The 13,265-nt window shown below is 39.4% G+C and overlaps 1 protein-coding gene across 1 annotated transcript in view; it reads right to left on the reverse strand.

Annotated features, from left to right (window-relative positions):
- Nucleotides 1-13,265, reverse strand: part of MMS22L (MMS22 like, DNA repair protein) — a gene marked incomplete at its 5' end in the record, with an annotated part of 78,284 nt that overhangs the window by 5,288 nt on the left and 59,731 nt on the right. The window contains 4 exons of the mRNA XM_081315321.1: nucleotides 1,398-1,494; nucleotides 4,067-4,233; nucleotides 4,584-4,792; nucleotides 10,893-11,062. Of these exons, the coding sequence (XP_081171447.1) occupies nucleotides 1,398-1,494; nucleotides 4,067-4,233; nucleotides 4,584-4,792; nucleotides 10,893-11,062 (643 nt within the window). The remainder of the gene's footprint in view (nucleotides 1-1,397; nucleotides 1,495-4,066; nucleotides 4,234-4,583; nucleotides 4,793-10,892; nucleotides 11,063-13,265) is intronic.

Here is a 13,265-nt window from a genome sequence, read left to right on the forward strand (position 1 = left end):
TATAGGGAAAGATGTGAGAATTGGGTAAAGAGGGTAAATAGTCCAAAGTCTCCAGATGGAGACAACACCTTAATCAGTATGTCAAACTAGCTTTCAATTTTAATTTTAAATTGGAAACAGCTGATCCAACTTTGTTGACAGCATTCCAACACTGTCCCAACCATATCAACTGTCTTCTGATCTTGAAAGTTTTGAGCTTGAGACATTTGCAATACGGACAGACAATACTGAAACATTTACGGTGAAGTCTGAACAATGCTTTCTGACTTTGAAATGTTTCAGTACCAAAGCACTCTAGATACCTCTACTGTGTGGCTATTTCACTGATATTTAAGGCATCACGAGAGTGTAAATCCAAAATACCTGGAAAGTACAAAATTTGACAAGGATAACATGTACTAGGAAACAGTAACATTTATTCCCATGCTACACAAAATTTGATCTCATAAATTTCACGCTCCTCCATTACCTGTAGGGTCTCGAAAAGTCAGGGAGACCTCAAGCTATTAACTGTGAAGCAAAATAATCTTAAGTTTCGTTCCTTGACTTACAACCATTCATTTAGTGACTCTTTGAAGTTACAATGGCACTGAAAAATGTGACTTATCGCTAATTTTTACACGACTGTTGTAGCATCTCTACAGTCATGTGATTAAAATGTGGGTGCTTGACAACAGGCACCGTCCCAGGGTCACGGGATCCCCATTTGTAACCTTCCAGCCAGCTTCCAACAAGCAAAGTCAAATTTGGCTTTCCAAATTTGACTTTGCTTGTTGGAAGCTGGCTGGAAGGTTACAAATGGGGATCCCTGTGCTTAATGGCCACAGGATTCACTTAACAACTGCAGTGATTTGCTAAACAACTTTGGCAAAAATGATCAAAAAAATGAGATGAAATTTCACTTAAAAACAGCCTTGCTTGACAATGGGACTTATGGGTTCATAGCCGAAGACCACCATACCAGTTCTCTTTACCACCTTCAAAACTCCCAGCCTAAAAAGACTTTACATATTTATTATTATAATAAATCTGCAGATGACCCAAGAATATTTGTCAGTGAGAGAGCAGTGTTGGAGGAATTGCACGGTAGGATTTCACACGGCAGCATATAATTCTGCTTAAAGACGAAGCTTCAACATACACCAAAACTCCTTTGTTTTCATGACTGCAACTGTGACAATCTTCGCCCTAGTACTGAACATCTACAGGGAGTGGGACGTTCGTGTGCTTCCTGATTTGTTGGCCAATCCACACACAATAAACCATCTTGCCAAGAATGAAAATATATAAACAATCCACATCAAATTATGTTAGGGATAATTAGTTGCTTAAAAGAACATGTTTTCTGTCGAACGCTTGCAATCACTTGGGTGCCAATTGGCTAGCATTCTACTTACCTAAACACAGAAATCAGCTGGGCGGCAAGCTCACCTCCTGGCCTTGCTTGGCAGCCTTCTACCAAGTACTGCAGTATCTCCGCAGAGAGTTTTTTAACTGCAAGAGACAAATTGCACTGAGCCTCTGAATAGCTACATCAAAAAGAGCTCTAGGAAGTTTATGGAATGATTGGGGCTGGAGAAGGGACTGGTTTTGGCACTATGATTCTGAGCGACTCAAGCCTAACACATGTAAAAGGTTTAAAGGGAAGGTGCCTGATGAGGTAATGGAATAAATGGCCACTAAACACCTGGAGACCAAGTTTATATAGTAATCTTTTAAGGCCCATGGAACTATAGAGAAAGTCCAGCTCCTTCGAGACATAATTCTCTTAATTTTGCTCCATAGAATCTTGAAAGGGCACCTGCTAAATGTGTCAGCTTAGAAGGTCTGTTCAGGCCTCATCTTTCTCATGTGTGCATATTAGCAATAGCAATAGCATTTAGGCGTATATACCATCCCATAATACTTTACAGCACTCTCTGAGCGGTTTAAAATGTCAGCATTACTTGCATATTTCCCCCAAGAATCTGGGTCTTCATTTTACTGACCTCGGAAGAATGGAAGGCTGAAGACAACCTTGAGCCCCATCAAGATTGAACTTGAGACTATGGGCAGAGTTTGCCTGCAATACTGCAGTTTAACCACTGTGCCATATTAACCTTAGACAAACCATTATCTCTCACCTTTGTTTTACCCAATAAACTAAATAGTTAAAATGGTAAACTAAAGTATTTTGAATTTTAAAAATACTCTTTAACTCAAGAGTTGTTACCACTAATATAATGTGAATATTTCAGAAGCATGACAATTAAATCATTGCAACCACCAGACCAAACAATTCTCTTTCTAGAGGGAATCTTGATTAGCAACTTAATTCAGGGTCTGGATTCAACAGTGGCTGAAGTGCTGCTACCCCAACTTTATGGCCTCCTGTATTCTAGGGTGGAAAGCTATGGCAAATCTAGACAGCATACTAAAAAGCAGAGATGTTACCCTGCCAACAAAAATGCATATAGTCAAGGCCGTGGTTTTCCCAGTTGCAATGTATGGCTGTGAAAGTTGGACCATAAGAAAGGCTGAGTGCCAAAGAATTGAGGCCTTTGAACTATGGTCCTGGAGAAGACTCCTGCAAGTACTTTGGGCAGCAAGGCGATCAAACCGGTCAGTCCTAGAGATCAACCCTGACTGCTCTTTAGAAGGCCAGATCCTGAAGTTGAAACTCAAATTCTCTGGCCACCTAATGAGAAGGAAGGACTCACTGGAGAAGAGCCTAATGCTGGGAAAGATTGAGGGCAATAGAAGAAGGGGACGACAGAGAATGAGGTGGCTGGATGGAGTCACTGAAGCAGTAGGCGTGAGCTTAAATGGACTCCAGAAGATGGGAGAGGACAGGAAGACTTGGAGGAACGTTGTCCACAGGGTCGCGATGGGTAGGACACGACTTCACAACTAACAACAAGTAGTATTCTGTTAAAAGCTGTTCTAAAGAGCATTTTATTCAATGAGGTCCTTTTTTTCTTTTCTGCATAAGAAGCAGTTCCAGGCAAAGCAGCCAATCCTCATGAACTGAAAGTTTGGAACAGGAGGTTCTACATGACATCCGGTTTGAGCTCAAGATAAATTTCACAGATGTGAAACTTGCTTGTGGAGGAAAATTAGTCGTACAGGTAGTCCTCGCATAACAATCCTAAATTAGGACAGGAATTTCTGTCACTAAGCAAAGTGTTTGTTAGACAAAATATCACATGACTCTGCTGCTTAGTGACACCAATTCCGATAGTCCCAGTTGTTAGACAGGGACCATGGCACTGTTAGGAGAAGACCTCACATTTCTTCTGCCTGTGGAAAATGCTAGTTTCCCTTCTTCCTCCCTAGCCGGGCCAGTGAGCCCCCTCCTGCATAAATCCTGGGCTCATGCAGGAGGAAGACAGCGAATGTCAGCCAGGAGTGGCAAGGGTAAGTGGCCACAGATGGCCAAAAGCAGATATGGAGGGGAGTTAAGCAGGTGGGGGGAACTGAAATGCACACCGTGGTTGTAAATGTGGTCCCGCTGACAAGTGCCCAATTCGTGATCATCTGACCACACTGTAACGTCAAGGACCAGTTATAACTTCCGTTCGTTTATTCCTATTACAACTTCAAATGGTCATTAAGGGAGGACTACTTGTGCCTCCTCGAGTGCCAGTTAGCTGTCACTAATCAACACAGCAACCCAATAGGTGGTTGTCCTATTTGTCCTTGCATATCTCTTACATAGCTAGAAAGCTTTTCATTGTGTCAGTGCAAAACCTGTTTCTCCTCAAGTTAATTCTGTATCAAGGGTTGTAAATTAAGCATTTGGGATTTAAGAAATAAATGCCAGAATCTTTATCAATTTAGGTCTCATTATAGTGATGATCAAACGATGCCAGTGGCTAATTCAAGACATTAACTACCTACTACAGATGTAAGACCACTGGCTTGCATGCAAGCTCCCAAGTCTATTGTCAGATTGGAAAATCTTCTTTATATTCACAACCATCAGTATACATTATCCTTGTACAATTGAAGTCTGTGACCTGTTTCTTATACTTTCTGATATTCTAATGCACCATACATAGACAACAAAGGAAGCTACCAAGCTTACCTTGGGGCTCATTAACCAATAGGAGGCACTTTAACACAGAAGGCAGCAATATCTCAACATCACATATTTCAATGTTTTTGGTCCTTTGCAGTGCTTCAAGAGTGAAAGCCAAAACTGATCCTAGGCGAGAAGGAGGGGCATTACCTTTGAACTGCAGATAATTTTCACTGGAAGGAAATAAAAAGTGATCAGTCTCTCTACCATTCATTAGGATAAGTAATGAGAATTAACGTGTTTGTATATTCTTCGGTTATATTTTCACCCAAGTAAGGTTTACATATACGCAGTGCGTTCTGATGGAACTAAACCCATCCAGTTATTTTTCAGCTAAAAAGTTCTGATCATTTACACACACACACACACACACACACACACACACACACACACACACACACACACCAACAATATCATGCTTGTATTGCTTTCAAAGTAAAAGACACCAAAGCTTTTTCTCCACCAATTTAGCTATTAAAAAAAATTAAATACCAACAGTTGATTTTTATTTTCTGGACACTACCTGATGACTTGGACAGAAGTCTTGTGTAGATGTGTGGCTTCTGGGGTGGCAGCCAAACTGCACAATGCCAGCAAGATGGGGTGATGTCCTGCTCGAGATGACTGAAGAAGAAAGCGCCCCAAATACTGACGAATCACATCCCGTAGCAATTGGTTCAAATAGGCACTCTGAGTTTGAGACTGGCAATGGCAACAAATAAAGGACAAGCCCTACAGAAGGGGGGGAGGGGAAGGGAAGGGGGAAAAACAAACCATTTGCCACATTCAGATTGTGAATGCCTTGGTGGAGCAGTGGGCTAATGCCTCCTTAAGTAACCCCAGCTGCCTGCAATTAGTGCAGGTTCGCATCCCACCAGGCTCAAGGTTGACTCAGTCTTCCATCCTTCCGAGGTAGGTAAAATGAGGACCCAGATTGTTGGGGGCAATTAAGCTGACTTTGTAATAATGCCGCTTGGGGGGGGGGGGGGCGAAAGCCCTAATAAGCAGGCATATACATAGAATGAAGGCTACTGCTAAGCTTGTAAGCCGGCCTGAGTCTTCGGAGAAGGGCAGGATATAAATGGAATTAAAATAAAATAAAATAAAAAAATGCAAAACATCACTATCCCCCGCAGGACATCAAATGGGTCTTCTGAAAGTAAAATATGCTGCAAATGGTGAGAACTGCTGAGAGCATCACTACCCCAAAGTGTCTTAAATTTCCAAACATTATCAAGTGGGTGTTTATTTCTTACAATGTACAAAAAGAGGTAGCTTTAAAAAAAAACAACTACAAAACCAAGAACTTACTTACTATCTCTGCATTTGCTATCGGAGCTTGGTCATTTCCATTTGCTTCGCGCCATTGTCTAGGGCAGGGGTAGGCAACCTTGGCTCTTTTATGACTCGTGGACTTCAACTCCCAGAATTCCTGAGCCAGCATGGCTCAGCATGGAAACCTCTCCCTTTCCCCTCAGCATGGCTGGCTCAGGAATTCTGGGAGTTGAAGTCCACGAGTCATAAAAGAGCCAAGGTTGCCTACCCCTGATCTAGGGCCAAGAGTCTTTTTCTAGAGACAGGCAGGAGGGTTGCCATAAAGATAGCAATGACCTACTGTATTAACTTAGGTCATGTACCCAGATGAGGAAGACGATCCCTCCTGTGACTGAGGGTGAGGAATTTGAAGTATCTTCTGACTGTTTTGCTCCGTTCCTTTTTTATTTTTGATCACGTATAGTTGGGCAAAGATTTTATTTTTTATTCATTTGCATCCTGCCTTTATTATTTTTACAAATAACTCAAGGCAGAGAACACATTCAACACAATTTCCTCCTCCTATTTTCCCCACAACAACCCTGTGAGTTGGGTTGGGCTGAGAGAAAGAAAGAGTGACTGGCCCAAAGTCCCAATCGTCTCGTTAGGCCCCTTAATGAGAATTACTGAACAATCTTTTTTATTGTAAATAGAATGTTAATATTTACATCCTATTACAAGTCACAATGGCCTTGTGAGGTCCCTTAATGGGAATTATTGAACAATTTTTTAATTGTAAATAGAATGTTAGTATTATATTACCGATAGAATACTGCTATTAATAAAATAATGAATACTGGCATTCATATTCTTGATTTAATGGTATGTTATATTAAATTTTTGATATATTTTAAATAAATGGTAATTGCGGTAATGAAATGTTTTATATACAGTAAATTATTTTTCTGTACCATATTGTAAGTATAGTCTATTTTCTTGGAAATATATACCATACAAATAAAATCAGCCATGAATATGATCTCAGACTATTTCAGCTTTGTAGTGGTTAACGTGCTGACCAAAAACCAGGAGCCTGAGTTCTAGCCCCACTTTAAGCATGAGAACTTGACTGGGTGACTTTGGGCCAGCCACTCTTTCTTAGTCCAACCCACCTCAAATGGCTGCCGTGGGGAAAATAGGAAGAAAAGGTACCATGCATGTTTTCCACTTTGAGTTACTTACAAAAATAATAATAAAGGCAGGATAAAAAGCTAATCAATCAGTCAATCAATCAATTTCAAAGATTCATTAGGTAAAGGTAAAGGTTCCCCCACACATGCGTGCTAGTCGTTTCCAACTCTAGGGGCCGGTGCTCATCTCCGTTTCAAAGCCGAAGAGCCAGCGCTTGTCCGAGGACGTCTCCGTGGGCATGTGGCCGGCATGACTAGACGCCAAAGGCACACGGAACGCTGTTACCTTCCCACCGTAGTGGTCCCTATTTTTTCTACTTGCATTTTTACGTGCTTTCGAACTGCTAGGTTGGCAGAAGCTGGGACGGGTAACAGGCGCTCACTCTGTTACGCGGCACTCAGGATTCGACCCGCCAAACTGCCGACCTTCAGATTGACAAGCTCAGCGTTCTAACTCACTGAGCCACCACGTCCCTTTGTAAAGATTAATTACATGACTCCAATTTTTTTTAACAAAAAGAAATATTCAAAATACGTAAAATCACACCTATTATATATAAAATGAAAGAACATATTCCGTAATAAAAGGGAAGAACATTGATTTTTCTTTCCCTACACTTTTGCTCCTTCAAGAGCAGACTGGAAGAGAATAATTGGCAACTTAAATCATTAGATGAGTTAAGACAAGGAAACATAAGTTACTCTTGGTTTCAATATACCCAACTGAAAGCTAGGTGGAAGTTGGATCAGAAGGTTGGCATCACAATTACAGATGAAAATTTAGTAAAACAAATTAGAGATTTAAATTGTGCACATATAAAGAGGATATATAATGTTTTAATTGAATTGGACTTGGAAACGGAATTGGTTAAAGATTGTATGATAAAGTGGGCACAAAATATACAGGAACCAATTCCGTTGGATACTTGGGAGGTAATCTGGGTTAGAAATGTTAAATTTACTCAGGCTCAAAATTTAAGAGAAAATTTTTATAAAATGTTTTATAGATGGCATTTGGATCCCAAAAAGTTGTCTAACATGTATCCTAACCTACAGTCTAAATGCTGGAGATGCGGTAGTTTAGATGCTACTTATATTCATATGTGGTGGCCTTGCAGAAATATAAAAGCTTTTTGGATTAAAATCTGGTGGAACATTCAAAAGATTTTTAAGAGAAAGATAAAGTTTTCTCCACAATTGTTTTTACTGGGTATTGTTGTAGATTGCGATACTAAAGAAACTAATCTGATGTTGAACTTGATAACAGCAGCACGGTTACTGGTGGACAATATTGGAAGAAGGATAGTTTGCCTTCTATAGAAGAATGGGTAATTAAGGTATCGAATCTTGCAGAAATGTCTAAGATTTCTGCTTATTTGAAGGATCATTCGCAAGAAAGATATATTTCAGTTTGGAGGAGATGGATAGATTAGATTCAGAATAAATATGGGACTACAATGTTCCATTTAGCTTATGAGTAGATTTTAGATTTTTATTAACTTTAGTATTAGTATTGATTATATTTTTGTTTAAGTTATTATTATATTAGTATTGATTATATTTTTGTTTAAGTTATTATTATGCTTTTAATAATTTGAATGTATCAATGTTAAAGGGGAGTTAAAGCATATTATGAATTTGGTTAATTTTATAATGGATAATTTTAGTTAGAATATGATTATTATATTTATGACCCTGTATTCAGCTCTGGGAAGTGGGGGGGAGGGAGGGGTTTGGGGTGGGTGGGTTTTGGGGATGTTTTGTAAAAAAATTTGTAAAACTTTTCAATAAAAAAAAGAGCAGACTGCCAAAAAGAATTTTTGCTACTTGCCCCATGATCTTGCAATCCGTGTCTTCAAGTAAATAGCTTATAGAAGAAGTTGAGCTATGGAGATAGTGTACTAAAGGGGCTATCATGATATTAAGATGTTGTTATAGAAAAGTGGAAAATTGTGGAGCCAAGTTTTAATCATACTTGCTCCTTATGGGCAGAGTCCTACTGAGTGTTCTTATGAATCATCATGAATATCCATGAGAATTGCTGAAGGGAAGATGTTAAGATCTTCAAGGAAGAAACACCATGTTACTTGGGAGGCTAAAATGTCTGGCACATCATACCACCTGGAAACTATGAAGCTAAGTTTCAACTACTATTCTTCAGGGCTTCTACCTCACTCTTCTTGCATGTCCATATTAGGGGAAGTCTTTATTTCAGTCTCTTTAGTGTACTCGTAGATCACCAGCCTCTGGGAGAAAGCTCAGTCTACAAACTCAGGAATTCTGGCGGTTGAAGTCCATTAAGTCATAAAAGAGCCAAGGTTCCCCACCCCTGACCTAGGTGATCTGTAAACAACATGCCACCTTTCAAATGCAATCCAGCACTTGAAACATTTGAGACTTGATCTGAATGGTCTCAAGGAGACTGTCTTTTTTACCCCAGACCAAATTCTACTTTATAGAGAAGTTGGTCCAGGGGTTTAGCCACAAAATACCTAATAGCAGCTTGGATAAACTGGAATCCCTTTGTGTTCTGAAATGTTCCTTGAGCTTTCTGACTCCATATAATTACCAGATGAGTTGAAAAACATCCTTAGATACCACCTGCTTGAACCTCTACCTGTTAATGATCCAGGTTAGGCTTCCAAGTCTGTTTAGGTATACTTAATTTTATTGAGGCCTAACTCCAGCTGTTACTCTCTACAGAAGAATGATAAAGATCGGTGTGGCCCCCTTTAACCCATGATGGCATTGATTGGATCAGTGCATAATCTAGGTATAGCAGCATTAGTGTGTGCCCATCTGTAACACTTGGCTGGTGAAATTTTATTTTAGTTAAAAGATTGACAATGCAAAAATTAAGTAGCCATGGGACAACTTACAAATAAATTATACAATTTATTATACAATCATATAAATTTTCAATGTACTATTATTTGGCCTTTAATAAAAAAAATGTCTAGCTAAAATGAACAATGGGGCTTGCTTTTTGTATATCTGACCAAAAATTCAATTATGTAATTCAATCGTGCAGGAATAACTGGCATAAACTTTGTTTGCATAATTGATAAAAGAACTAACCTGAATTTAAAACAAAATAAAGTCTTCTTTTGGGATACTAGTTGTTGAAGATCACTTATCCATGGTTAAAAACACTTTTTTCTCATCTTGCTTCTGTCCAATAATTTTATGTTTTAAGTTTAGTATTTGGAATTAATATTTAAACTCCTCAAATTAAAAAAAGGAAAAGCAATGTCGTGAAACCTTTTCTGAAGGACCCCCAATATTTTACAGCTTATTTTAAAAACTGCAAGTGCTTTGGAATATTCATTTCTGATCCTTTTTCTTATTTTATGTGGAATTTATGTTTGTTTTAGCTAAAGTAAAGAATTTTCCGTTCATGACTTTTTGTTTGTTCTGTGCATTTTTTCCTCCTATCTGCCTAAACAGATTTTGTTGAAAATGCTTTCAAAGATTAACAGGAACAGAAGTAAATCATGAGCCTCTTACCATAGGGAGTTATTATTGGAGAATTCATGAAGAATCTTATATTGAATCCATACCAGCAAAATGATCAAGTGAGAATTAGCATGTTATCAGCAGAAGAAAGCTCTACCACTGCCATTGCCATCAAGCAGTACTGCTTTCCAGGGCGACCAAAGTGGTGGGGAGGGGAGTTGAAGCACCTTAGCAGTTGTAAGTGTGCATAGGCTGCCAGGTCCCCAAATTTTGATCATGTGACAGTGGGGGAGGGAGTATTGCAATGGCTGTAACTTCAGGGACTGCTTGTTACATATCGTATGTTCAGCATCATTGTAACTTCCAATAGTCACTGACCAAATGGTGATTCCATAATCGGTGAATTATAAATAAGCTATCATTTGCTTCACAAGTGCAGTTTTCATTTTTTAAAATTACATAAGGGAGAGAAATGTGCCTAAGCCGGGTATTTGAACAAGGACCAAATACTTTTGAGATAATTAAAATCAAGAACTGAGCAACATGTAATCATCCCAAATCTTACTGTAGCCATGAGTTTACCTACATATGCGTATACTCATTAATACTTATATTACTCAAGCACACACATGCTGTAGATTTTTTTAGCCCAACTTTATTACTTTTATAAATAATTCAAGGCGGCAAACATACTTAATACTCCTTCCTCCTCCTAATTTCTCCACAACAACTCTGTGAGGTAGGCTTGCGCTGAGACAGTGATTTGCCTAAGGTCACCTAAAGCAGGACCAGAACTCAAAGTCTCCTGATTTCTAGGCCAGCACCTCAACCACTATATCAAAGTGGTGCTTCTGTGTGTGTGTGTGTGTGTGTCCCTGTGTGCGTGCTTTCAAATGAATATAATATAGAGAGATATAGAGAAACCAGCGCACCTGGAGGAAAAATGGGAGATTCTCACGAATGGCAGCCAACATCACTGCAGGTAACCCTTTATCCTGCTGAAGCACAGCATGGGGCAAAAGCAAACAATCTATAATCCGGAACAAGAGGGGCTGTGCTTTGGAAGTAGCCAATATGGCTGCCCAGGATTTCACAAGGCATCCTGTTGAAATAAAACCAAGAAAAGCAAAAGTCAAAATTGCAAAAAGAGAGATGAAGCATGAACAAACCTTTCTGCCGGATTCCATTTCTACTGGTAACTATAGCAACTACTGTAGTCACATTTCCATGTATCCCGCTTAATAATCCTGGGGATGGTGAACGTCCATTTATACAGTGAACTAAAAATGAGAGTTGCGAACTTTGGACTGAAGCCAGGTATGTCAAGGAAGAGTACACTCAAGGAAATAATGCTAACGTATGCCGCTTTTGTACTTTATATTTACTATTTGTTATGATCATTTCTAATGTCAATTACCTTTGCCTTTTAATTTTCATCAAAAGCAGTAACATAGTTGGCTAAGAAATGAACAAATAAATATAAGGCAAAGCAAATGTTATGAATGCACAAAACATTCAGCAATATATTTTGAATCCCCCTTCACTTCCCTAAATAGGAAATATCACTAGGAAAATAAACAGAAACCTTACAGAAAGACAGAGCCTGTATCAGAACAGAATGCGTGACCCAATTTTATTTCTCAGTAACTTTTTAGGTCTGTACAGGAAAATGAATCAAAACTAGCACTATCGATTGACTCTGAATACCACAAGACTAATAAATTGTCTATTCTGGGAATGACAATATCACACAGCCCTAATAGCCTGAATTTCCTTCTAAGAGATATGTTTTCTTATGCTGCTCTTCCAAATAACTATAACTGAAAGAGTGAAAGGTATAAGTTACAATATTTTTATTTAATGTATTTTATACTATTCCCTAAGTTAAGAGTCTTAAAGTACAACAGATATTAAAAAAGAATGTTAGTTATTAGAAGAAAGAACAAAAATTGAAATTAAGTAATATTTTTCTCTCCCCCCACCTTTTTAAAAGACAACCTGGGTGAATTTTTTTTAAATAAAGGATGTAATAGTATGCAGCTCCCAAGAACTAAGGGAAGCATTCCAAAAAAAGGAAGGAAGGAAGGAAGGAAGGAAGGAAGGAAGGAAGGAAGGAAGGAAGGAAGGAAGGAAGGAAGGAAGGATCTTTTGAAAACAGTCCTCAGGAAAGAGCAGAACTACTTTCAGTAATTATAAGGATTATTAGAGATTATATGGGAAAAAGAACTATTGGAATCATAGGGCTGAAAGGGACCTTGGTGGTCTTCTAGTCCAAACCCCTACCCAAGGAAAGAGTCTTCAGTGTCCTGGTCACCAGCTGGTACTATGGTGTGGTAGCTGTTAACAGAAGCTGGTAGTAGTCATTGTAGCTGTTATATCACCGGCACATCATTTTGCAACACAGACAAAGCGAATGAGAAATCTCCCCTCCAGCTTCCCTTTATATAGTAGAATGTTGCTTGGATTCAAGTCCTGATTCTTTTAGTGTACCTTACTCAACTGCTCCCCTACTTGAACAATAAAGGTAAAGGTAAAGGTTCCCCCGCACATGCGTGCTAGTCCTTTCCGACTCTAGGGGCCGGTGCTCATCTCCGTTTCAAAGCCGAAGAGCCAGCGCTTGTCTGAGGACGTCTCTGTGGTCATGTGGCCGGCATGACTAGACGCCAAAGGCACACGGAACGCTGTTACCTTCCCACCGGAGTGGTCCCTACTTTTCTACTTGCATTTTTACATGCTTTCAAACTGCTAGGTTGGCAGAAGCTGGGACGAGTAACAGGCGCTCACTCTGTTACGCGGCACTCGGGATTCAACCCGCCAAACTGCCGACCTTCTGATCGACAAGCTCAGCGTCCTAACCCACTGAGCCACCGCGTCCCTTTTACTTGAACAATAAACATTGGCAATTTTTGCAGTTAAAGTGTGTACCTATCATGCCATAATGTGATCTTTCCAAACAAGCAAGAACTCTATAGTTTCTCACTGACTTCTAGAAGGAAGAGACAGGAAGGAAGTTCATAGGAACTAACCTGGCAAAAGAGAAAAAGGGATGACTGGTGAACTACGTCGAAGTAGGCAGCTGTGGAGCTGCTGAAGTTTTTAACCTGTCCAGACGAGCCAGTCATTCTAAGTGAATGTGGTCTGGAGAAGAAGGGAAGAAGAATGGGAGGAAGCATTATGATGCGGGATATTAACCAAAAAAGGGGGGGGGGAAGGGAAATCATAAAAAAAAATCATGTTCCAAAGAGGAATAAGATGCTATTTGCCAAGCTGAAGAAGAATAGCTAATTAAGTCTAGCTAACGCCTT

This window comes from Vipera berus (assembly GCF_964194415.1).
Source record: "Vipera berus genome assembly, chromosome: 1".
In the NCBI taxonomy this organism is placed as follows: domain Eukaryota; kingdom Metazoa; phylum Chordata; class Lepidosauria; order Squamata; family Viperidae; genus Vipera; species Vipera berus.